At 45.1% G+C, this 27,188-nt stretch overlaps 1 protein-coding gene across 1 annotated transcript in view; it reads left to right on the forward strand.

Annotated features, from left to right (window-relative positions):
* The window catches only part of LOC143961085 (insulin-like growth factor 1 receptor), a 294,645-nt gene that overhangs the window by 37,602 nt on the left and 229,855 nt on the right, over positions 1–27,188 (forward strand). Inside the window, exon 2 of the mRNA XM_077470236.1 lies at positions 7,811–8,362. Coding sequence (XP_077326362.1) covers positions 7,811–8,362 — 552 coding nt within the window. The remainder of the gene's footprint in view (positions 1–7,810; positions 8,363–27,188) is intronic.

Consider the following 27,188-nt stretch of genomic DNA (forward strand, 5'->3'; position numbering starts at 1 on the left):
GTTTAGTCTGGCCTAGGGCAACACAAAACGTAAATGCACTACTGCTGCTTGCATTTAACCTCTTGGCGTCCACACCATAGCCGTATGACGACCACAGCGCGGACCTGAATTTCCGGGCATATGCCGGCCTCCCCTGTGCACGCTCCCTGCAGGGCACGCATGGATTGCGCTGTGATCACTGAGACTCGGGTGATCACTGATCTGACCCCGTCCCAGCTCCTTACCATGTGATCAGCTGTCAGCCAATCACACATGATGTAAACAAAAGCTTGGTAATCTGTCAGCGTGAGGAGAAAAAAAAAGAGACCATCAACGGCTCATCTGCATTGGACATCGGTCCCGAAGAGGAAGAGGCAATTATGCCTCAACTGTGCCACCTGCCATTGCCACCCATCAGTGGCGCCCATCACTGCCACCCATCAGTGCTGCCTTATCAGCTTACATCAATGAAGGAGAAAATGTACCTGTTTTAAAATTCTTATGACAAAAAAAAACTATATATATATATATATATATATATATATATATATATATATATATATATATATATATATATATATATATATATATATATATATATATTCTAAAAAAAATATTTTAATAAAAACTGCAGAGGTGATCAATTACCATCAAAAGAAAGCTCTATTTGTGTGTGGGGGGGGGGGGGAAATAAAAATGTCTTTTGGGTACAATTTTGTATGACCACGCAATTGCCATTCAAAATGCGACAGCGCGGAAAGCCGAAAATTGGTCTGGATAGGAGGGGTGCTTAACGAAAATATACTTTTAGGCTGGGTTCACAATAACGCAAATTGGGAGACGGTGACTGCCTCTCCATGGAGCCTGTTCACACATGTCCGGGGTGGCCGCAGAGCGCACTGCAGGGAAGGGTTCCTGGGCGTCTTTGGCTCCGTTTTCAGGTCCGAATTTTAGCCTGAATGCAGAGCTGAAATGGTAAACGAGGACCCACCGGACCCCCTGCTCCGAGCCGCGCCACAGATAGTGTGAACCCAACCTAAATGTTACTAAACCCAGGAGCCTGCATTCGCTATATCTGTTCTCCCACAGAACACAGAGGATGGAAATGCAACTATTTTAGTAAATATAAATGCCTAAATAACTTTTCTTATCAGCAGTATATAGCAGTCTTGTGACTTCTATTGCTGTCTGGTTAATGCTTGTAGGAAGAGTTTTCATTCTCCCCTGATTGACCTGTGAGGCTGCAGGACCCCTGACCCTCTGTCTGGACAGTGCTGATTGGCCCTGTGCTGATCACATGCGCTCCTCCAAGGGAAAAAAAAAACGCTCCGTTTGTGGCGGGGGGAAAAAAAGGACATCAATTCTTACATTTTTGGGTACAACATCGCACGACCACGCAACTAACATTTAAAGCGATGCAGTGCCGGATGGCAAAAAACGGCCTGGTCAGGAAGGGGGTAAATTCTTCCGGGGCTGAAGTGGTTATAAGCTTATAGGAGGAGTTTTCATTCTCCCCTGACTGTCCTTTGAGGCTGCAGGACCCCTGACTCTTCTGTCTGGACAGTGCTGATTGGCCCTGTGCTAATCAAATGCGCTCATCCAAGGGGAAAAAAAAACAAAAATCTTTAGCAGTACACACCAAACTGAGCATGTGCAGCTTGTCCCCTGGCCTCTGTGCAATCAGGAGATTTATTGGGGACTTTGGAAGAAGGGAAGGTCCGGAGGAGACAGGATAAATCAGTCTTTTTACACAATGCAGAACTCTAACTCTAACATGCATGCTTTACTGCATATACAGGCTGATTTTACTGTTGTGGGTTTAGTAGCACTTTAACCGCTTAAGGGCCGCCCCACATACATATACTGCAGCAGGACGGCCCTTAAGCGCAAAATCACGTACCTGTATTTATTTTACATATTATTATTATTATTATAATTATTTTTTTTTTTTTTTTTTTTTTTTTTTTATGGTTGAACTAGATGGACTTGTCTTTTTTTTTTTTCCAACCTGAGTATGTAAGTGATTGATTTCTGTCTGGTTTGAGTCTGGGGCGTGCACATTGTGATTGGATACAGCGGGAGCCAATCGGGGTCTGCCGGGACCCACCGATCATTCCCGAGGCGAACAGAATGGTGTTCCCGCTTTCCCCTAGTCAAAGCACATTTCCCCAGAGTTAGCAAGCGCTCCCAGGGAACACGTTTAACCCTTTGATCGCCCCCTGGTGTTAACCCCTTCCCTGTCAGTACAGTGACGGTGCATTTTTATTTTGGCACTGACCACAGTATTGGTGTCACCGGTCCCCAAAAAGTGTCACTTGGTTTCAGATTTGTCCTCTTCAATTTCACAGTCAAAAATCACTGATCGCAGCCATTACTAGTGTAAAAAAAAATAAAAAAACCCATAAATCTATCCGATAGTTTGTAGATGCGGTAACTTTTGTGCAAATCAATCAATATACGCTTATTGGGATTTTTTTGTTATTTTTTTACCAAAAATATGCAGCAGAATACATATTGGCCTAAATTGGGGGTCTCAAACTGGCGGCTCCTCCAGCTGTTGCGAAACTACAAGTCCCATCATGCCTCTGTCTGCGTGAGTCACTCTTGTAACTGTCAGCCTTGCAATGCCTCATGGGACTTGCAGTTTCGCAACAGCTGGAGGGCCGCCAGTTTGAGACCCCTGGCCTAAATTGAAATTCATTATTTATTTATTTTATTTTTTTTACATTCTTTTATTGGATTTGTTTTATAGCAGAAAGTAAATTTGTTTTCTTTTTCAAAATTGTCCTTTATTTATTTTTTGGTTTTATTTTGTAGAGAAAAACCGCAGAGGTGATCAAATGTCACCAAAAGAAAGCTCTATTTGTGGGGGAAGGATTTTTTTTATTTTTTATTATTATTTTTTTTTTAAAGCAAAAAATAAAAATAACATTTTTGCCATTAAGGGAAAAGAAAATCCATCCCTTTTGAAGGCCGAGAGGCGGAAGTGACGTCGGAGGTCGCTCCGGTCCTCCAAGGGCATAGAGCCGAGTGGGGTCTATCTTGCCCTCACTTGACTTCCTGCCCAAGCAACAGAGGGAATGGATCGTCTCATTGCTTACAACGGGTCTGGTAAGCTCGGAGACAACCATAAAGCGTCAGGATTAATGGGGTTGAGTGTGTGTGGGGGGGGGGGGGGGAGGGAGACACCTCTCCCACTGCCTATAAAATGATATCACTGCGGATCTTGTGGAATTTGTAGAGGCCGATCTGCTGACAGCCCAAGAAAGCTTTGGAAGAAGCACTGTTCATTGCGTCACCTCCTGGGTCCTGTAACCTTGTCCTTGTGGCTGTCAAGTGTCATGTTTTAGAAATAAACGCGTTGGATGATTTTTTTTTGGTGTGCAGACCTTTTTTTTTTTTTCTTCCGTTCAGCCCAAGAAAGCTGCTTCTGTTTGATCTTCAATGCACATGCGATCAGTTATGATGCCAGCCATTGGCTGGCTTGACAGGTTGAGTACACAAGGTCATGCGACGGTTGGCAATCCCAGCGTTCCGGGGAATGTAATGCCGCATACACACGATCGGAATTTCGGCCAGCAAAAGACAGATTAGAGCTTTTCATCGGAAAATGCGACCGTGTGTATGCTCCATCGGAATTTAGCTGGCAGAATTCCCGCCAGCAAAAATTTTGAGATCATGTTCTCAATTTTCCCGACGGAAACACATTCTCGGAATTTCCGATCGTGTGTATGCAATTCCGACGTGCAAAAATTTGCGCATGCTCAGATTCAACTACGATATGGAAGCTATTAGCTACTGGCTATTGAACTTGTTTTTTTCTAGTCCCGTCGTACGTGTTGTACGTCATTGCGTTCTTGGTGGTCGGAATTTGGTGTGTCTGTGTGTATGCAAGACGGCTTGAGAAAAATCCAGTCGGAGTTCCGTTGGGAAAACCATCAGAGTTTTTTCTGACCGAAATTCTGATCGTGTGTACGTGGCATCACAATTTTTTTTTAATTTTTTATTTTTTATTTTAAACCATTAAATCAATGAGTTTAGTTCCACTTTTTTTATTTACTGCTGCTCAGGGGCTCTGGGTTTCAGCAAAATGGCGGACTACAGCAAGAAGAATGCTGGAGGCAATTTGCAGCACATGCCAATTTTGGTAGCATATTAATGAGGAATGTGAGTTCCTTGCTAAAGAACATTCATTTATTTTTATTTTTTTATCAAGTTTTTATGGGCAAAGTTCCACTTTAAGGTGAGCACTGCAGTAATCAAAATCTCTTGCTGGAAAGGCATTCTATTTTTCTCTTTACGGCGTATTTATTATTGGAGGTACTGGACAAAAATTTTTGTATTGATGATTTAAAAAAAAATAAAAAATAGTAAAACTGAGAATTTAAAGCAGCTGCATTCACAGAAGAAAAAAAAAAACTTTACCTAGGGGCACAAAAAAGCCCGGTTGTTGTGTAATCCACTCTGTCTGCTGCGAGTATGAGCAATCTGGATAAAGCTGCTTTTATAAACTGTGCAGGAAAAAAAAGTGTTTTGGTAGGAAGTAGGAAGGCTGGCTCTAGTGTGTTGTATTAACCTATTCATTGTCCGGGTATAGAAAGGGAAACTTAAAGTAGAACGATGGCCTCCTAGTATAAAAATAAAATAAAAAATGCTGCAGCGCTTGAAAACTGCCGTATTTATCGTCGTATAACACGCACCTTCATTTAGGAGGGAAGTTTCAGGAACAAAAACATAAAGTTGAAATAAAGAACTTTGAAGCAAAATAAGGGTCAGTGCCCATCAATGCAGCCTCACCGTTGCCCACCAATGCAGCCTGCTCAATGCCATCTGCAGCCTCACATTTTCCTATCAATGCAGCCTCACCATTGCCCATCTGCAGCCTCACAATTGCCCATCAGTACAGCTTGATCAATGCCCATATGCAGCCTCACAATTGCCCTAAACAATGCCCATCAGTGCAGACTTATGAATGCCCATCAATGCAGCCTCACCATTGCCCATCAATGCAGCCTCACCATTGCCCATCAATGCAGCCTCACCATTGCCCATCAATGCAGCCTCACCATTGCCCATCAATGCAGCCTCACCATTGCCCTTCAATGCAGCCTAAACAATGCCCAGCCACAGCCTCACAATTGCCCATCAATGCAGGCTGATGAATGTCCATCTGCAACCTTAAGATTTCCCATCAATGCCCACCTGCAGCCTCACAATTTCCCATCAATGCAGCCTGATGAATGTCTATCTGCAGCTTCACAATTGTCCATCGATGCAGCCTGATCAATGCCCATCTACAGCCTCACCATTGCCCATCAATGCAGCTTGATCAATGCCCATGTGCTGCCTAAACAATGCCCATCTGCAGCCTCTCAATTGCCCATCAATGCACCCTTACTATTGCCCATTAATGCAGCCTACTCAATGCCATCTGCAGCCTCACAATTTCCCATCAATGCAGCCTCACCATTGCCCATCTGCAGCCTCACCATTGCCCATCAATGCAGCTTGATCAATACCCATGTGCAGCCTCACAATTGCTCTTCAATGCAGCCTAAACAATGCCCAGCTACAGCCTCACAATTGCCCATCAATGCAGGCTGATGAATATCCATTTGCAGCCTCTAGATTTCCCATCAATACCCACCTGCAGCCTCACAATTGCCCATCAATGCAGCCTGATGAATGTCCATCTGCAGCATCACAATTGTCCATCAATGCCGCTTGATCAATGCCCATCTGTAGCCTCACAAATACCCATCAATGCAGGCTGATCAATGCCCAGCTGCAGCCTCCCCATTGCCCATCAGTGCAGCTTGATCAATGCCCATCTGCAGCCTCCCTTTAGATTACTGCTGCCTCTGAGAGGACAGGAAGGGGGGTGGGACGAGTAACGTCAGATTACATACAGCGAGAATCTCCTGTATGCTTTAATACAAAGTCCGCCTCCTGGACCGGCTTCTATTATAGACAGAACACTGGTCCAATGACTGCCCAGGAGACGGGACTTCCTATTACAGAGGCCGCCGAGTAAACGGGAGATTCTCGCTGTATGTAATCTGATGGCGCTCCTCCGCCCCCCCCCCCCCCTCCTAGGCAGCCCAAATTGCAGTATCGATGTATAACACGCACACTATTTGCCCCCGATTTTCAGGGTGAAATAAATACAGTAATATTTTTATATAGTTACATTGGGCCAGCTTGCACAAAGATAACTATGCACATTCCATACCGGTGGGATCCCTCTACATCAGGGGTGTCAAACTCCATTTCATTGCGGACCACATTCGCATTATGGTTGCCCTCAACGGGCCATTAGTATCTGTAAGACTAGATATCTAGCGCACCCTCCTTACATTAGATGTCAAAAGTGCCCCACCCTCCCTTGCATCATAGTGCCACCACCCCCCCCCCCCTTTACCTTGTGTTGCTGCTGAGAAGAAGCTGGGGGCGGAGCTGGAAAGCAGAGTGCAGGGTCTGGAGGAGGACCAAGAGAGGGCTGGAGTTTGCTGAATGACAACACCAGGGTAGGCGGAGACAAGGGGGTGCTGCGGTCGCACAGAATCTGTACCAGGGGTTCTGCCCCTCTTCTTTGTTGCCGACTCCTGAGGCGGGGAAGAGGATGGGCGGAAGGGCATAGCCTATCGCTTCTGCGGCTGCACAGAGAAATGCAGGATCTGGAGGAGCCATTCTGTCTTGCCGCTACTGACTGCTGAGACGAGGTGGGGGTGGAGATGGGAGGGGGGGTTGCCGTAGAGGTGCAAGGGCCACATGAAATGGCCTGCATGGTCAGATTTGGCCCGCAGACCTTGTATTTGTCACTTGCTCTATAAACTGGAAATCACGGTAGCAGACATCACTACAATAGTGACCTCCTATGAGCTTCCAGGTCTCATGCTGAGTGGCGACACTGCTGCATTGTGAACACAGGAGGCCGGCTGCTTGCCATTTAGAGATCTGTTTTGCATTTTCTCAATGAATGGAAAGCCATCTCTGATTGGTAGAGGTGGAGAGGCAGGGCGACGACAACTCATCCAATCAGAATATACTTTGCATTTTTTTTTTTTTATTATTGCAAAGTATTCTCTCTGTGATGGGGGAGGGGCCTTTTTATCATATTATTATTATTTTTTTTTACAATCTTAATAGCTCTGTTGGGGGTGCTTTGGTGAAAATATCGGAGGCATAAACAGACCCCTAATGTCTCCCTCCTGAGCCCTTGAAAGTGATTTGAGGAAAAAGGAAGTTCATTCAGAAAAGGAAGCAGCTGGTAAATTACATACCCTGTTTCCCCTAAAATAAGACCTAGCGTGAGTGTCGGTGATGGCTGCAATATAAGCCCTACCCCCCCAAATAAGCCCCACCCTCTTTCCCCGAAAATAAGCCCTACCCTGAGAATAAGACATAGATGGACTTTAACTAGGGCTTATTTGGGGGGTAGGGCTTATATTGCAGCCATCGTCGACAATCACGCTAGGTCTTATTTTAGGGGAAACGGGGTATTTACCAACCCCTTCCCCGCTCCCCATCCTGAAATGATACTCTGCAGCAGGAAAGGAAAAGAGGGGAAGCCGGCAAAACTCTAAAGGGAAGGGTAGAACACGGGGGGGTCTGGGAAGCAGAAGGAAGGGGAACCTGGACACGAGGGGCGGCACCATTTTCCAGGAACCAAGATGTTCTTACCCTCTCCACTCTTTTCAAAACTTTTGTTCTACTTTCAGCCCCTTTTAGCAACAGATTATCTTCTAATGCTGTAACAGTGAAATTGGTATTTGATTTGTTTGAAAACCGCATTGTATATCTAATTTTATAATTTTTATGTTGCCCACAGTATGCAGCAACAGCATGGACATACGCAACAATGTAAGTGAACTTAAGGAGCTGGAAGACTGTGTCGTGATTGAAGGCTACCTCCAGATTTTACTCATCTCCACCGCAAAGGTTGAAGATTTCCGGAACTTGCGTTTTCCCAAGCTCACAGTGATTACGGATTATTTACTGCTTTTCCGGGTGTCAGGCCTGGAGAGTCTGAGCGACCTTTTTCCCAACCTCACTGTCATCCGTGGCCGCATTCTGTTCTACAACTACGCCTTGGTTATCTTCGAGATGACGGACCTAAAGGAGATTGGGCTGTACAGCTTGCGGAATATTACACGTGGTGCTATAAGGATCGAAAAGAACTCCGACTTGTGCTACCTTTCTACCGTGGATTGGTCGCTGGTCCTGGAAGCGGTCTACAACAACTACATTGTCGGGAATAAACCACCAAAGGACTGTGGAGATATGTGTCCTGGCACTATGGAAGATAAGCCAATTTGCCAGAAAACCGTGATTGACAATGAATTTTCATACCGCTGCTGGTCAGCCGAACATTGCCAGAAAGGTAAGTTCCTGCAAATGTGGTACGCTTTAGGTGTGCACACAAAGAAAAGACTGCACCAGTCCGAGTCCTGAGTATATTCCCTGAGTCCCCCTCCACACTGATTGCTGGCTTTAGGAGCTCATCCTGCTTGTCACAGATAGCTTATGACCTATTGCCTATCTTAAACCATGATGCATTTCACCCTAATTGGGCTTATTCGTAGAGGTCACCTCTTTAGATAAGCCCAGTCAGGGTGAAATTCATTAAGGCGCCCGGCTTGGGGTACGGACAATGTTAGAAGCCAACTGCTAGACTATGGCTGATGTGTTTCACACTAATTGGGCTTATTCGTAGAGGTCACCTCTCCAGATAAGCCCAGTAGCAGTGAAATGCATCAAGGCACATGGCCTAGGGTGCGGATTATGTTGAAATCATCCTCTAGACCAGTGATGGCGAACCTTGGCACTCCAGATGTTTTGGAACTACATTTCCCATGATGCTCAACCACACTGAAGAGTGCAGGAGCATTATGGGAAATGTAGTTCCAAAACATCTGGGGTGCCAAGGTTCGCCACCACTGCTCTAGACTATTCTTATTCGTAGAAGGTGGACTATGTTAGAAACCAACTGATAGACTATGGCTGACATGTTTCATCCTTATTGGGCCTACTCATAGAGGTCATCTCTTCAGATAAGCCCAGTCGTGGTAAAATGCTTCAAGACTTCTGTCTTGGGGTGCGGACTATGTTGGAAGCCAACTGCTAGACTATGCCTGACGTGTTTCATTTTAATTGGGCTTATTTTTAGAGGTCGCCTCTTCAGATAAGCCCAGTCGGGGTGAAACGCATCAAGGCACATAGTTTAGGGCACGGATTATGTTGAAAGCCACCCGCTACACTATTCTTATTCTTAGAAGGTGGACTATGTTGAAAACCAACTGTTAGACTATGACTGACGTGTTTCACCCTAATTTGACTTATTCATAGAGATCACCTCTTCAGATGAGCCCAGCTGGGGTGAAATGCATCAATGCATCTGGTTTAGGGCACAGACTATGTTGGAAGCCATCTTCTAGACCAGTGATGGCGAACCTTGGCACCCCAGATGTTTTGGAACTACATTTCCCATGATGCTCCACTACACTGCAGAGTGCCAGAGCATCATGGGAAATGTAGTTCCAAAACATCTGGGGTGCTAAGGTTCTCCATCACTGTTCTAGACTATGGCTGATGTATTTCACCCTTATTGGGCTTACTTGTAGAGGTCACCTCTTCAAATAAGCCCAGTTGAGGTAAAAAAAAAAAAAAAGTGCCAGATCATCATGGTTTGGGATGGGGCCCATTTCAGAAGCCAACTGCTTTGTTTAAACTTCATGGTGGGACTCTATGGAATGCAGCTGTTTCTTTTCTTTTTGCCATGCATTAGACAACCCTATGGAATGGTTGAAACTTATGTGTTGAGAAATAACGGTGACCATTACCATTTGTGTGGACACTTCTTTGTGGTGACTACTATGTCAGAATTGCATTAAAGGAGACAATTAAGGTCAGGAGTGCAACACTGGCTGCATGCTTGTTTTTGGTGTTTGATTTTCTTAATGGTGAAGCAGGATTAAGGAGCTTGCAGTTCTAAAAAGTCGGTATAGACCATTTATATCATAATAGGTGTCTTTAAAGCTCAACGCCAAGAAAAATCAATTGGACCAACCTTGTGACCTCTAATGATTGCCATTTAAAATCCAGGGGATTTTCATTGGTACTATGTGCCACATACAATCCTGAGTTGAGATCTTCCAGGTGGTGCTGCAATGACTTCCCTTTCCTTGAGGGCCTCTTCACATGGATGGCAAGTGGCTGCCTTGCGGCTGTGGCACCGTCCCATTGGCTGTAATGGGTGCGTTTTACAGGCAGTGTAGAGTTTAAATTGCTACAGCCTTAAAGCATCGTGCCTGCAGCATGTGTACTATGCCCTCCACCTGCAATGTCAGGATTTAGGTGGGTGGTGGTAAAACCATGGATCAACCTCCTGATTTTATGGCCCCACACCCAGGATCGCCTGCTAAATGCCTTGCATCCGCTGCTCTATTGCCCCCTGAAAAGCATTAATTTGCAGGTTGCTTCTCAGAGGACAGCGGGCGTTGCCTCCACAGTGAAAGAGCCCTTACAGTGAGCGTAATGGGTCACTTGACTGACACCACCTTCATGCAGAAAACAACTTTAAGTCACTGCAACACCACTTGGAAGACCACAGCTCAGTCTGGATGTCGCATCAACTACCACATTGTGCCTCCCCAGCAGCCCTCTAGGTGTTACATGGCAATTATTTGAGGGAACACACAGGCCCAATGTAAAGTTTACAAATCAACTTTTCAACAAGTTTAGTTAGCTTTTAATTCACCCATCATATTGAACTAAGTTGGAGTATATGGCTTTTCTGTTGCTTTTGGTTATGTTTGATGTGAATGTTCTGTAGACCGGTTTTCCTGCACTCCATAAAACGGCATACCTGTATAATTGACAGGTTTAATTGGGAACATTGTGGTGCCGGTCTGTTTACTGTATGACGCATGTGTATATGTTGTGTATATATTGCCAGTACTTTTCATGACAGTTGTAACCTGTCGCAGACAAGGCATTCCTGACTATAAGAGGTGTTGGAAACAGGGCAGGCCAGCAACTGTTTGGGTCCAGGGATGGCCAGCGACTGCGGGGTTTGGGTCCAGGGATGGCCAGCGACTGCAGGGTTTGGGTCCAGGGACGGCCAGCGACTGCGGGGTTTGGGTCCAGGGATGGCCATCGGCTGCGGGGTTGGGTCCAGGGACGGCCAGCGACTGCGGGGTTGGGTCCAGGGACGGCCAGCGACTGCGGGGTTTGGGTCCAGGGACGGCCAGCGGCTGCGGGGTTTGGGTCCAGGGACGGCCAGCGGCTGCGGGGTTGGGTCCAGGGACGGCCAGCGGCTGCAGGGTTGGGTCCAGGGACGGCCAGCGGCTGCGGGGTTGGGTCCAGGGACGGCCAGCGGCTGCGGGGTTGGGTCCAGGGACGGCCAGCGGCTGCGGGGTTGGGTCCAGGGACGGCCAGCGGCTGCGGGGTTGGGTCCAGGGACGGCCAGCGGCTGCGGGGTTGGGTCCAGGGACGGCCAGCGGCTGCGGGGTTGGGTCCAGGGACGGCCAGCGGCTGCGGGGTTGGGTCCAGGGACGGCCAGCGGCTGCGGGGTTGGGTCCAGGGACGGCCAGCGGCTGCGGGGTTGGGTCCAGGGACGGCCAGCGGCTGCGGGGTTGGGTCCAGGGACGGCCAGCCACTCCTTGTGGTGCAGCACAGATGGAAGGACCATGGTAGCTTCCATCGCTAGTTGGGGACCTTAGCTATGACATGTAGCAGCTGCCTTGATAGGTACTCTTTACCACATCAATATATACCCCCAGGGGGGTGTGTGTGTATCATTGGTTGGAACACCCTGTCCTGCATCTTGGGAGACCAGAAAAATGATCTGCATCCTCGTTACTGACTAGTATGACATATATTATTAACCACTATACTGCTGGGTGAGAACAGACCGGCTTGCATTTGTGTTCTGTCTGATTTTATTGTATTGTTACACTTTTATTATTGTACAGTAACACAATCTTTAGCGATACTCGAATGACCTGTCATCTCTGTTTACCAAACATGATACCTTTAAGCTGTGGTTGAGCTATAGTACTATGCTGTTATTGGATTCCATTATTTCTTACTCAGACTTCCTTATGTAAAGGTGTGTACTGACAAGCTTTGTGTAATTGTATTGGCGTGGATGTGAAGGAGAAAGCTGTGTTATGATTGCCTATCAAAAGAATCGAGGACTTAAGCAGCCTTATTGTAAGTCAAGCTGGATGAAGGACACACGTTGACTAATAATTTAGTAGTTGTGCGGGGTGCAGCCATGGGAGCAAATGGGAGGCCCCCAAATATATTTGTATCGGAACTAGCAAATTGGTGTGTTATGGTGTATGGCTCTTCCAAGATTGGCGCATTTTGGTTATGTGTGATGTGAATGTTCTGTAGATCTGTTTTTCTCCACTCTGTAAAACTGCACACTTGTTTATACAGTGGTGTGAAAAAGTGTTTGCCCCCTTCCTCATTTCCTGTTCTTTTGCATGTTTGTCACACTTAAGTGTTTCGGAACATCAAACCAATTTAAACAATAGTCGGGGACAACACAAGTAAACACAAAATGCAATTTGTAAATGAAGGTGTTTATTATTAAAGGTGAAAAAAAATCCAAACCATCATGGCCCTGTGTGAAAAAGTGATTGCCCCCTAAACCTAATAACTGGTTGGGCCACCCTTAGCAGCAACAACTGCAACTAAGCGTTTGCGATAACGTGCAATGAGGCTTTTACAGCGTCCTGGAGGAATTTTGGCCCACTCATCTTTGCAGAATTGTCCTAATTCAGTTACATTAGAGGGTTTTCGAGCATGAACGGCCTTTTTAAGGTCATACCACAACATCTCAATAGGATTCAGGTCAGGACTTTGGCTAGGCCACTCCAAAGTCTTCATTTTGTTTTTCTTCAGCCATTCGGTGGTGGACTTGCTGGTGTGTTTAGGATCATTGTCCTGCTGCAGAACCCAAGTTCGTTTCAGCTTGAGTACACGAACAGATGGTCGGACATTCTCCTTCAGGATCTCTTGGTAGACAGCAGAATTCATAGTTCCTTTTATCATGGCAAGTCTTCCAGGTCCTGAAGCAGCAAAACAGCCCCAGACCATCACACTACCACCACCATATTTTACTGTTGGTATAATGTTCTTTTTATGAAATGCAGTGTTCCTTCTACACCAGATATACTTGGACACACACCTTCCAAAGAGTTCCACTTTTGTCTCATCGGTCCACAGAATGTTGTCCCAAAAGTCTTGGGGATCATCAAGATGTGTTGTGGAGAAATTGAGACGAGCTTTGATGTTCTTTTTGCTCAGCAGTGGTTTTCTCCTTGGAACTCTGCCATGCAGGCCATTTTTGCCCAGTCTTTTCCTGATGGTGGAGGCATGAACGCTGACCTTAACTGAGGCAAGTGAGGCCTGCAGTTCCTTGGATGTTGTTGTGGGGTCTTTGTGACCTCTTGGATGAGTCGTCGCTGCGCTCTTGGGGTAATTTTGGGCGGCCGGACACTCCTGGGAAGGTTCCAGGTCTTCGCCATTTGTGGATAATGGCTCTCACTGTGGTTCGCTGGATTCCCAAAGCTTTGGAAATGGCTTTATAACCCTTTCCAGACTGATAGATCTCAATTACTTTCTTTCTCAATTGTTCCTGAATTTCTTTGGGTCTCGGCATGATGTGTAACTTTTAAGGATCTTCTGGTGGACCTTACTGTGTCAAGCAGCTCCTATTTAAGTGATGCCTTGATTGTGAACAGGTGTGGCAATAATCAGGCCTGGGTGTGGCTAGAGAAATTGAACTCAGGTGTGGACAACCACAGTTATAGTATGTTTTAACAAGGGGGGCAATCACTTTTTCACACAGGGCCATGATGGTTTGGATTTTTTTTCACCTTTAATAATAAACACCTTCATTTACAAATTGCATTTTGTGTTTACTTGTGTTGTCCTTGACTATTGTTTAAATTGGTTTGATGATCCGAAACACTTAAGTGTGACAAACATGCAAAGGAACAGGAAATGAGGAAGGGGGCAAACACTTTTTCACACCACTGTAAATGCCAAGCTTTATTGGGAACATTGTGGTGCGGGTCTGTTTACCGTATGACGCATGTGTATGTATTGCCAGTACTTTTACTATTCATGAAAGTTGTCACATTTTGCAGACATGGCATCCCTGACTATAAATAGTGCTGGATCCAGGAAAGGCCAGTCACTGTGCGGTTTGTTCAGAGAAGGCCGGCCAACTGCGTGTTGGGTCCGGGGAAGGCCGGCCAACTGCGTGTTGGGTCCGGGGAAGGCCGGCCAACTGCGTGTTGGGTCCGGGGAAGGCCGGCCCACTTCGTTTTTTCATATTTAGGTTAAATCGGTGCATAATATACCATATCTGTCATATCTGTGCTGTCAAAAGTGTTGTTTGATCATTCTGTTAGTACACTTTAGCCTGCCTAGTACTTAAAGCGGGTCTTTAACCATTAAAACGGCTTTGTTGTTTTTGAGCCCACCTCCATAATTGGATTACCTGTCCTTCTTCTTTTTAGAAAGGTTTCTAACTTTTTTTTTTTTTTTTTTTTTTTTTTAAGGGCTGCAGTGCATATGGTGTAGCGCTGTAGCTGATATCCCTGTCACACATCCCAGGAGCCCAGTTACTGGTAGGCAGATGTGAAGCGCAGGATTCCACAGATGAATAGAATACCATGAAAAGTTCACGTCTAGTCTTTTCACATTTGTTGTCAATCAAGCTCTGATGAAGGGGACGTTTTTGGGCCCCCAAAAAGCATTGTTTGCTTGCTGGCTTGTCCCCCTGACTTTTATTGGAATAAAGCTGTATCTGAACCTCTGTGCAGTGGTGTGGCACTTTCCTTTCCATTTTTTGTTCAGATCCCATAGAACTGTGGCACATCTGCGTAGGATAGCCACAGAAGAGCGGGGGGGGGGGGGGGGGGCACAATAGCACCTGGTTGAAGTTCTTCTTTTAAAAGAAACTTGTTTGTAGCGCGATATGTAGGTTGCCATTACTGATCTATATCTACATGTAAATGCCATGCAGTGTGCTTCTCCCATGTCTATACTGTAGAGCAATGTTTCCCGACTCCAGTCCTCAAGGTGTCCCAACAGGTCATGTTTTCAGGCTTAACATTATTTTTCACAGGTGATTTGATCAGTTTCACTTCCTTAGTAATTATTACAGCCGTATTCATCTGAGTGAAATCCTGAAAACATGACCTGTTGGGGTGACTTGAGGACTGGAGTTGAGGAAAACACTGCAGTAGAGTACCACTAGATAGTATGTCCTGTAGATCCTTCTAGATACACAAAGCTGTCTGCCCGGCCCCTGGATTTCTGTATTATGTGCCCATACCTGCACGTCGAGATACCAAGCTGTTCTGTGTGCGATGATATGGCATTGCTTCTTCTAGATGCATTAGGTGAACCTAATAGGCTTGCTTCCTCTCCATTAGAACAACTGTAATTGTTCATCTGCATCAGACGTAATAATATTTCACTGGCAGTCATTTCCTGCTCTGCCATCCGTCGGTATAGAAGCAGAATGTCTCATACATTTACATTGAAATCTACATGACCAAAAACGTGTGACATGGCTTAAAAAAAAAAATAATTCCGCCTCTAATGCCTCCCTAACCTGTGTTAGTTGGGTCAGCATGTGGCTAGACTGGTGCAATACCAGTCAACTCCCTGTTGCATAAATGCAAATGAAATGAGTAAAAATGGCTTCAGCTCCTGTTCTCCACCTGTAGAAAACCTCCCACGGAGACATTTTGCTCTTTTTGGGGGATTAATCGTAGAGGCCCCCCCATGGTTACGCCCTGAAAAGACGAAACGCGTTTTGACGAGTTCGCTACAGGTGGACAACAGGATTTGAAGCCAGTTGTACTAATTTCATTCACATTTACGCAACCCGAAGCTGATGTCTGTGTGCAATTTTTGTGCTTTACCTGCGATTTGGCGTGAATGGGCCCTTTATTGTCATGTTAACCTGATGCTCATGTTTTTAGAGAGGATTTGTAGATGTTATGGGAGGGGGGGGGGCGGGGACAATATCTTCTGGAACCTAAAATCCTAAAAAAAAAATAATAATAATAATGTAAAACTTGCTCAACAAGCAGGAGGAATGGCGGAGAATCAGGCCCCTCCCAAACACGGGAAGATTTTTCCAAGACCTGCAGCTAGCGAGCTAATTAGTAAATTTTCAATGTTCTCTGCCAGACTTTGTTGTTGATTAAATTGTGCCGTATATTAGCAATGAATGAATTCTTTCCCTCCTTTTATCTCAGATTTTTTAATTCGATGTGTTACTCTGCCAAACGTTTCTTACAATCTAATTGTTTTTTATTTTTTATTGTGGCTGCAGGAAAATCTTTAATTACTCAATCTCAATGGGTACTACATTTCTTCTCATACACATCTTCCCTGACCTTACTGCGCTTGTTTTTAAAAATAAATAAAATATAAAACCCTACGATTTGAGAACATTTTAATTTTTTTTTCTACATTTACATGAAAAATAAAAAAGATGATCTAACTCCAGATATCATCCTGGCCACCCCTCCAGACCCTGCTGCACATAACGGCCGGGCTTTTCCCCAAGCTGGCCGTGTAGAGGTCAGTACACCACAATACACAGCTCCAGAGTGGAGTAGCCATTTTAATGCTTGCAATGGCAAGCACTTATTGGTGAGTTGGTATCTGTGCCGACCAATGAGAAGTCCTATTATGAATGCTGCTACCAGACTCTTCCACCTTACCGGTCACTTGGTGTCCCCTACCCCTCTTTTGCCGATCCCTCCACTGGCTTCCACCAACCCAGTAAATACATTCTCAAAATGCTAACGTACAAAAAGCCATCCACAGATCTCGAGCAACATCACCAACCTCATCTCAAAGTATCAACCAAACCTCTTCACTCCACTCAAGATCTTCTGCTCTATAGCTCCCTTCTCATCTCCTTCCATACTCGCCTTACCCAGAAGAAGCCTCAGATACGCTTCTCATTAGTCAGTGCGGACTGTGGTGGTAAAATGAGCCCTTTATAGAAAAAAAAGCAGATAATCACTACTGGAAGGGGTTCATTTTTTTTACTTTAGAACTGTGAAAGTAATCTTTACAGTAGCGATTATTTGCTCTTTTTGTATTATAAAGGGCTCATTTTAGTTTTTTAGTTTTTTGTTTTGTTTTTTAAACCCCATTATATTATTGGCGATTAATTGATTATGAAAATGGTAATCGATTAATTTCATAATCGATTAGTTGTCGATTAATCGATTAGTTGTTTCAGCCCTAATTTTGAATTTTATTTGTTGGGTTGGTAGAAGCTAGAGCTGCACGATTCTGGCTAAAATGAGAATCACAATTTGCTTAGAATAAAGATCGTGATTCTCCTGGCATAACATCTTTCACATTATTATACAAAGAAATTGGGCTAACTTTACTGTTTAATTATTTTTTTTTAACTCACGAAAGTGTATTTTTCCCCCAAAAAATTGCGTTTGAAAGACCGCTGAACAAATACAGTGTGACAAAAAATTGTAACAACCGTCATTTTATTCTGCAGAGTCTCTGCTCTGCTGATGGGGAGGGAGTTGAGTGTCGGCAAAAGAGGCTTCAAGTGCAGGGAGTTGCCTACTCCTGCTTTAAGTGTTTAAACTGACCTAATTTACAGAGTGACGTTCATTCCTTTGAAGGACTAAGTGTTGCAATGTTTCTCTTTATCCCTACCTAGTGGCCCGTCCATACAATCCGAACATCTATTCGCATATCGAAAATGGAGAGGTTACGGAAATTCTCTTAGGACAGAATGAAAAATCTGAAGTGATGTCATGTGTTGTGTATTTCAATTGTATTTTCGGGCGACAACTGTACTGATTAAACGAAAATTGTACAATCTGGTATACGAGAAAAAATGTTGTGTTTGTCCGATTGGATAATATTGGATGAACTGTCATGAACGGCTCTCGAAAGCTCTGTACCAACGATCCGATTATCGTACGATCGCTTCGAAAGTGGTATTTTTTTTTTTTTGTCCGATTTTTATATTGTGTGTACAGGCCATAAGCAGAAACTTGGCAGGCTGCCTGTTTTTTTGTTTTTTGGACAGCTATCTGCTCGAGCAAAGAACTCTGCACTGAATCGGGAAAATGATTTTTTAAGATTGGGTGTGGGGTTGAATCGTGATCTCCATTCTTTAACGATTAATCTTGCAGCTCTAGTAAAAGCAGAAGGTAGAAGAATGGTTGGTAAGGTGGATGAGTCTGGCAGCAGCATTCACAATAGACTGAAAGGGATGATAGTCTGTGTAGAGAAGGATTTCTCAACCAGGGTTCCATGGAACCCTAGGGTTCCTTCAGAGGTTGCTTAGGGGTTCCTTGAGCAATCAGCAACTTCTGCTGTTTAGATAAGTTCCCACTGACACCATTGATCTTTTTAGTGATCTGTAAGGGGGTAGTTCTTCCCAATGACCACAAATGTAGGGAATATTCTTCCCACTGTTTGAAGGTTGAGAAAAGCTGGTGTAGAGGTAGACCGATGAGGAGGGAATTGCAAAATAATAACCAAGGTGTCAGTGTGGAGAATTTTGGTGTGGTTGGTTAAGAAGGGGTGTATTTTGGAGAGGTTACAGAGGTGGAGGTGGTAATAATTGGACAGCGATTTAATGCAGCGGAGGGTTTCCTCAACCAGGGTTCCTTCAGAGGTTGCTTAGGGGTTCCTTGAGCAAAATGCGCAATTTCTGCTGTTCAGATAAGTTCCCAATGACACCATTGATCGTTTTAGCTATCTGTAAGGAGGTAATTCTTCCCAATGACAAGTGTAAGGACCATTCTTCCCACTGACCATCACACTAATGTATCATGAGTAATAGCTATAGTCATTATTAGCAGGGGTTCCATGAGACCGCAAAGTTATTTCAAGAGTTCCTCTGTGTTAAAAAGGTTAAGCGGCTGGTGTAGAGGTAGGTCAATGAGGAGGGAGTTTTAAGAAATAACCAAGGAGTCAATGTGGAGTTTTTTGGTGGTGTTGGTTAGGAAGGGGCATATTTTGGAAATGCTACAGAATTGAAGGCGGTAATATTTGGACAACGTTTAGATGTAGAGAAGGGTTTTTCAACCTGCATTTCATGGAAGCCTAGGGTTCCTTCAGAGGATGCTTACATTTCCAACCGACAGGTATCCTTGAGCAATGCGCAATTCCTGTTGTTCAGATAAGTTCCTACTGACACCATTGATCTTTTTAGCTATCTGTAAGGGGGTAATTCTTCCCAATGACCACAAGTTAGGAGGAAGTTGCAGAAGCTGAGGCGAGAAATAACCAGAGTCAATGTAGAGCCTTTTGGTGTGGTTGGTTAAGACGGGACATATTTTGGAGATGCTACAGAGGTGAAGGTGGTAATATTTGAACAGTGATGGAATGTGGAGCCAGAAGTAGAGGTCAAAGCCGAGAATTACTGTACCCAGTTATTAAGCCCTAGGGGCGGGGCGAAACATGTTGGAGTCGTAGTCTGGATGAATGGAGCTGAGGCTGCTTTCACCTGCTAACCACTTGGGTTGGGCAATGTGTACGGCGGCCAAGGCTTTCTCCTTCTGTACTCTAGAATTAGAATGTTAAAATAATAGCAGACATCTAGGAAGGCATGTAGAAAATAGGACAGACAAAGTCCTTTTTATTTATTTATTTTTTTGGAGTCCTAACCTTCAGGTGCTTCTGGTTGGGATGGAGCTGCTTCTATTCCACGCATGTACTGGAGGCTTCTGTCATAAGTGAATACAGGTGAGGGAGGAAGAGCCTGAGGAACAGTCCAAGAGGAGTGGTGCTTGCCTTGTCTGACATTCATTTGGACTGCATAAAGGGGTTTTCTTGGCTTCCTGCACACTGCAGGAGAGAACGCGGCGTGATCCGTAACTTCTCCATCCTTAGAAGCTCCGTATCAGTTACATCACAGCTCTCCTTTGCCGGGAAGCTCCCAAATACCCCGCCGTGGGCACAAAAAGGGTTAAAAACCTGTTCCCTTCTCCCTGCATCCTGTAAATATTCATGTCGGGTCACATGTAAATGGCATTAACCCTATTCCATCCGGGGGCGCCGTGGCCATCTGCTACCATTGACACGTTTAATAATTTAATAAGGGAAAAATTACCAGTTATCTTTCATTGTTCTAACCCAAAGGTGAGGTCTAGTTACTATGGCATTGCTGGTGCGTGCACGCTATCGTTGCTGCTCCTTGCGAGTCTCAATGGGTTAAACCCTTTCGCAATGGCGAGCGCACAGCAGAGATTAATGGACGGTTTGACTGTGATGGGTGGGAAGCATTAGCAGCACTTCTTAAATGGGTTAAAGAGGCTAATGCAGGGATGTAAATAAAGGCTGGGTAATGAGCACGAGGTGGCTGCTGCATCCCACATCCAGCGTCTGCGATTTGCTGCAGTGCCTATTTTTAGATTTGTCGGTGACACCAGTTCACGGCTTAAAAAAAGAAAAAGGAAAAAAAAAAAAAAAAAAAACCTCCACTGCAGATGAAGAGCCTCAGCAATAGAGGGGTAGCTAGAAATTTCCTAAGCAACCACTAAATTTCCAGCTTCAGTCAGACAGTATAGATCTCGGCACCTCCTGAACGGTTGAGTTGGCCAAGGTGTCCACCTATATGCAGCTTATGGGGGTGCCTATGTGCCAGCCAGATGTAAGCAATGTGACTGATTCAAACACAATGTGATGATAGAACAACGGGGTGTAGAGGGTGTCCTCCTAGATTTTACATCTGTCAGCATTGCAAATGATATTTGTGGGATCAGCTCGGCCACAGAAAACAAAAACAGCATGTCGGTTGTGCGTTTGGTGATCAGTCGTTACTGATGAAGATTTTGGGATTGGGATTGGTGCGCAAAAATGTAAGCAGTCTCAATGCCTTTAATTACAGGGGCTGTGTGTCATTATTCCTCTTGCATTACAAAGACTATGTAGTCATGACACATGGACCCCACTCACATCCCAATATATCTGATTCGTCATGTAGGTGTGTGCCGACTGCTGTCTGAGTAATCGTTTGAAGTCTGCTAGATTTTTTTTATTTTTTCGGAGTACTTTTTTGTTTTAACTTTTAATTAGAATTTTTTTAACCACCGGAAGGATTTAACCCCTTCAAAACCAGAGCAATTCCATCTATTCAGCACTGCGCTACTTTTAAGGCCAGCCATACATGGTTCAAATGCTGAACTGGGCGAGATTCAAACCATTAATGGGCAGGCTGAATGTACCAAATTGGTTGATCAAGTTGGGTACAACCAACCTGCCGGATTCGCGATTATCGCAAGCATCTTCTATAGCAGCTAGCGATCATCACTGTCTCCAGCCTTTCCCCTTCACTGATCTTCCCTGCCCTTTCCCTTCGCTGATCTTCACTGTCCTTTCCCTTTTTTCCCCCGTCCTTTCCCTTTTTTTTCCCTGTCCTTTCCCCTTTTTTCCCCCCTTTTTTCCCCCCTGTCCTTTCCCCCTTTTTTCCCCCTGTCCTTTCCACTTTTTTTCCCCTGTCCTTTCCCCCTTTTTTTCCCCTGTCCTTTCCCCCTTTTTTTTCCCTGTCCTTTCCCTCTTTTTTTTTCCCCTGTCCTTTCCCTCTTTTTTTTTTCCCTGTCCTTTCCCTCTTTTTTTTTCCCTGTCCTTTCCCCCTTTTTTTTCCCTGTCCTTTCCCCCTTTTTTTCCCCTGTCCTTTACCCTTTTTTTCCCATGTCCTTTACCCTTTTTTTCCCCCTGTCCTTTACCCTTTTTTTCCCCCCTGTCCTTTACCCTTTTTTCCCCCCTGTCCTTTCCCCCCCCCTTTTTTCCCCCCTGTCCTTTCCCCCCCCTTTTTTCCCCCCTGTCCTTTCCCCCCCCCTTTTTTCCCCCTGTCCTTTCCCCCTTTTTTTCCCCCTGTCCTTTCCCCTTCCATTTTCCCTGTCCGTGCCCGTGCCATTTTCCCTGTCCTGGCTCGTGCCCGTGCCATTTGCCCTGTCCTGGCTCGTGCCCGTGCCATTTGCCCTGTCCTGGCTCGTGCCCTGCCCTTGCCCTTCCCCTCTGCCAGGAGAAGACCATGGCCCAGCAGGAGGGATTACCCCATCAACACTCTGTGTTGAGCAAATTTCTTTCACTGCAACCCATGGTTGCAGAAAATAAATTGGCCAGCCTAACTGGCAATTTTTCCAAACAAAGTTTATTTAATTTCTCACACAAATAGCTTTCTTTTGGGGGTATTTGGTCACCACTGTTTTTTTTTATTTTTTTTATTTATTTATTATATAAGGCCCTTTTCACACTACCGCAACTTCAAAGTCAGACCAAAGTACTACAGGGACTACTTTGGAAGTCAGTGTGACTTAAAGTTACACAGATATGAATGGTACTCATTGGAAATCATGGGGTATGACTTGTCATGTGACTTTGCAGTCCCAAGTCGCTGGACAAATCGCACAAGTGTGAAAGAGGCCTAACGGAAAAAATACTTTTTGGGAAAAAAAAAAATGATGGCATACTGGTAATGGGGGGGTAGGATGATCAGCAACTTCTAATGGGACTGTGATAGGGTGGGGGGCAATCTGGTGCTAACACTATCTGGGAGGGACACTAACTGACGTCGTTGGTGACACTAATACAGTGATCGGTGATAATACTGTACACGGACAGTTAACCTCTTAGGGGCAATCAAAGGGTTAACTGTGTGTCTAACAATGTGTAATGTGTGCGACTTTTACTATCTGGCTGTTTTTTCTCCCTGCTTTTCAGGGAGAAGAAACAATCAGATCACTGTTCATAGTACACAGAGTTTTGTGATTTTGTAAACCCAGAACTCTGTGTGTGATTGGACACAGGTGATTTCAGCCTGAGCTCTGCAAAGTATAACATCGGCTCCCCGCCCCCTGCTTTCTGGAAGCTCAGACAAGCTGTATAAATTCTGGAATTTGAATGGACATAGAGGAGAGAGGGCTGCAGATAAACAGATACAACTTATGTAGGATTTGGTTAATCTTTGTCTGTGCATCACCTGAGCCCGGTCCCTTTGCTGGATATATGTAAGAGTTTACAAAAAGTGAGGAGAGGGTCCATGAGAAGAAAGGTATTCCCCATCTCCCCTATCTAGAGGAGAGGTCAGAGGGGTAATGGGAGAAAGTGGATCGGGAGGGCGAAGGTCCACTTTAAAACTTTAAATAGAATGTGATGAGGGGGAAAAAAAAAAACCCCAAGCCTGTATATGTCCTTTTTGTAGCCTCGGGTCCTATAGACCAAAAAGTTGAACCAACTGTTTATCTTCTCCTATGTGCGGATGTAGGATTGCGGTAAAACTGCATTCTTGTAGAAACTGGATGCTCTGCGGATGTGGAAGAGAAGTACTACAGATGTATGTTTTTGTGCAATTGAATTGATATTTGAGCGTGTTTATTGAGATCAGAGGTTTGATCTCCAGATTTGCTGTCTGTCCAGATTTTTGTAGCCCCCATCACACCCCCCTGTGAACTGCAAGTGACCTTCCGAGAGCGGCTCCTCCTTGTGTAGATGGGTCAGCCCTTGTTATTTTCCACCCTGCTAGACAAGTGTAGTGCGGGAAAAGGAAGAGGCTTCTATCGGGGATAGATTCCAAAGCAATGTCATTTGTCTTATCTCGTTCATTATAGATGGGACCTGTGGCACATAAAGATGGTTGATCGGAACCTCTGATCATGGTTCAACTTTAGAAGTCAAGTAAATTGGTTGTTTTGGAATCGGCAACGTCAGATTTTGTGTTTGGTTTTCATAAATCTGTCGTCCTGAGTGATGGGTATCTCACTGCAGTGGACAAGAAGATCATTGGCATGTGATGGTGCCCATCTTCTAACTGATTTGGAGAAATGGGCAGCTCTTCTCAACCAGGGTTCCTCCTGAGATTCCGAAGGGTTCTTTGATCTGTGGCAGACTAACCTCCCTATCTAAAGATGCCTTTGTGTTCTGTTTTATGGCATTAATTAGAATCTGAGTGATTAGTATTCCACTCAAGGACAAGAAACATTGTGGAGTGTGTGCTGGTGCCCATCTTCTAACTGCTTTGCTTTGGGGAAATGGGTAGCTTTTCCCAACTAGGGTTCCTCCTGAGATTCTCAAAGGATTTTTGAGCGGTGGCTGGTAGACCTCCCTAGTCAATGGTTTCTGCAAGGTGCATCTGTTATTGTTTCATGGCATTATTCAGAATCTGATAGTATTCCATTACAGTGGACATGAAGATTGTCAGCATGTGCTGGTGGCCATCTGCTTACAGCTTTGGAGAAATGGGCAGCCCTTCTCAACCAGGGTTCCTCCAGAGATTCTTAAGGGTTCTTTGATCTGTGGCAGACTAACCTCCCTATCTAAAGGTGCCTTTGTGTTCTGTTTTATGGCATTAATTAGAATCTGAGTGATTAGTATCCCACTCAAGGACCAGAAAGATTGTGGAGTGTGTGCTGGTGCCCATCTTCTAACTGCTTTGGGGAAATGGGTAGCTTTTCCCAACTAGGGTTCCTCCAGAGGTTCTCAAAGGATCTTTGAGCGGTGGCTGGTAGACCTCCCTAGTCAATGGTTTCTGCAAGGTGCATCTGTTATTGTTTTATGGCATTATTCAGAATCCGAGTGATAGTATTCCATTACAGTGGACATGATTGTCGGCATGTGCTGGTGGCCATCTGCTTACTGCTTTGGAGAAATAGGCAGCCCTTCTCAACCCGGGTTCCTCCAGAGATTCCGAAGGGTTCTTCGCTCTGTGGTTGATTTGACTTTGCTATCTAGAGGTGCCTGCAGAGATCCAGGGCCAACACTACGTGGCAAAACCAGCATTATGACCTGAATTTCAATTTTTTTTTGTTTCATTTTAAAAAACTGACACTACAGAGTTCGACTGGTTACACATAATTTGGCCAAAATACGTTTCAACATTCTTTAACAAAATCAAAGGAGATGGCCAAAAAAATTGTTGCCCGAATGTTGGCTGCATCCATTCATGGATAGAGGAATTTGTTATATTTGTATTTGCTTAGCCCAGTGGTCTCCAAACTGAGGCCCTCTGCCATTATCCGGCCCATGGAGCACTTTTCTTCAACTGATACAGGACACTTTCCCTCCCATTGACGCCACCGGTGGGGCACTTTTCCTCCCATTGGCACCAACGATGGGCACTATTTCTCCCATTGGCGCCAACGATGGGCACTATTTCTCCCATTGGCGCCAACGATGGGCACTATTTCTCCCATTGGCGCCAACGATGGGCACTATTTCTCCCATTGGCGCCAACGATGGGCACTATTTCTCCCATTGGCGCCAACGATGGGCACTATGTCTCCCATTGGCGCCAACGATGGGCACTATGTCTCCCATTGGCGCCAACGATGGGCACTATGTCTCCCATTGGCACCAGGACAATTTCTACACCTAATGGCCCCAGTCCGGCCCCCACTAAAGTCTGAAGGGCAGGCCCTTTGCTTAGAAAATTTGGCATCTACTGGCATATCCTGAGGGTGGCATTCTGAAAATTACTGTAAGGCCTCTTTTACACTTGCGGTGGGGTAGGTGTTAAAGAAATAGGCGGTTGAGTCATGGTTTGACCGCCCACTGAAATTCAAGCTTGGGGGGAAAAATGCACCGCAAATGCATGTAAAAACGCAGGTCACTGCGCATGGAAAAAAAGGGCCCATTCACCCCAGAAACCTCGTGTTTACTGCACATTTTTGCATGCGTAGTAACGTGCATTTGATGTGCATTTTTTTTTAACCTCTTGGCGCCTACAGCGCACAAATATGTGACCACTAGGCGGATGGGCCTTGGCGCCGAGCGGCAGCATATTTGTGTGCAATATTGCAAAACAGGCTGTGCTGAGAGTACATGCCCTGCTCGCTCCCAGCACAGTTTCCGGCTGCTAACGGAAAGCTCACATGATCCTAAACCCCCACCTCCCAGCATCTAAACCCCTAACCCCCCCCCCCCCCCAAGGCCCCTTTCACTCTTGTGCGACTTCATAGTCGCAGGACAAGTCATACCCCACGATTTCCAATGAGTACGTTGGTATCTGTGTGACTTCAAGTCACTCCCTGCACTACTTTGGTCTGACTTTGATGCGACTTGAAGTCCGTAGACCTCCAAGATTACACAGGCGTTGCTTCAAGTCGCATGACTTTCAGGCTGTAAAAGTGTGAAAGATGTTACTAAACCCACAACAGTAAAATCAGTCTGTATATGCAGCATGCTTGTTATATGCACTGTGGAACCTAAGGGGTTAATCCTCTGCATTGTGTAAAAAAGGCTGTTTGATCCTGTCTTCCCTGATCCTCCCCTTCTTCCCCTGTCCCCAATCCATCTATTAATAATATAGAGCCTTGGAGTCACTCTGCACATGCTCAGTTTGGTGTGTATTGCCAGAGAGTTTTTTTTTTATTTTTATTTTTTTTTCTTGGTAAGGTGCATGTGATCAGCACAGGGCCAATCAGCACTGTCCAGACAGAGGGTCATAAACAATTGTGTGATCTTCTTGTCTGTTCGTTTTACAGTGCGATTTAAAAAAAAAAAAAACAATAAAGAATCGCCCGTGGATAGGAGCCGCTTGTGATTTATGGGGCGTACGCTGCTGGGAAATCTGTGTGCTCGGTGCTGATGCATCTTATTTACATATTTGTTACTGGTGTGTATATACAGGGCTGACCGTTTACACAGCACTTTACATGTACTGTACATTGCTCTCAAGGAGCTTACAATCTAAAGTCCTGATCTAAAGAGCTTACAATTTTTAAAGCGGTAATAAAGCCCAAAACAAACATTCTATAGCAGCTTCCTAATTCTTAGATGTGGTGTCTAGTCTTTTTCTTTCTTTCTTTCTTTCTTTCTCTCTTTCTTTCTTTCTCTCTCTCTCTCCCCTTCTGGTGATCCGGCCACTAACACACCTTCTGTATTGAAGGTGAGGCACAGCGGACAGCAGCATTGTCAGTCACATTAGATGTGGTGGCTGCATTAGTTTTCTCTTTGCCCCCCCCCCCCCCTCTGTTGTCACCTGGTGATCTAGCCAGTAACACTCCTTATATATTAGTGAGTCACCACTCTGGAGGAGTGAGAATTGGAGGCACAGCAGACAGCAGCATTGTCAGTCACATTAGATGTGGTGGCTGCATTAGTTTTCTTTTGTTAGGCTCTTTGTTGTCACCTGGTGCTCTGACCAGTAGCACACCTCCTGTTTTAGGCTCCAT

This window comes from Lithobates pipiens, unplaced genomic scaffold (assembly GCF_037356315.1).
Source record: "Lithobates pipiens isolate NorthernLeopardFrog02 unplaced genomic scaffold, aLitPip1_a1.2 Scaffold_8, whole genome shotgun sequence".
In the NCBI taxonomy this organism is placed as follows: Eukaryota; Metazoa; Chordata; class Amphibia; order Anura; family Ranidae; genus Lithobates; species Lithobates pipiens.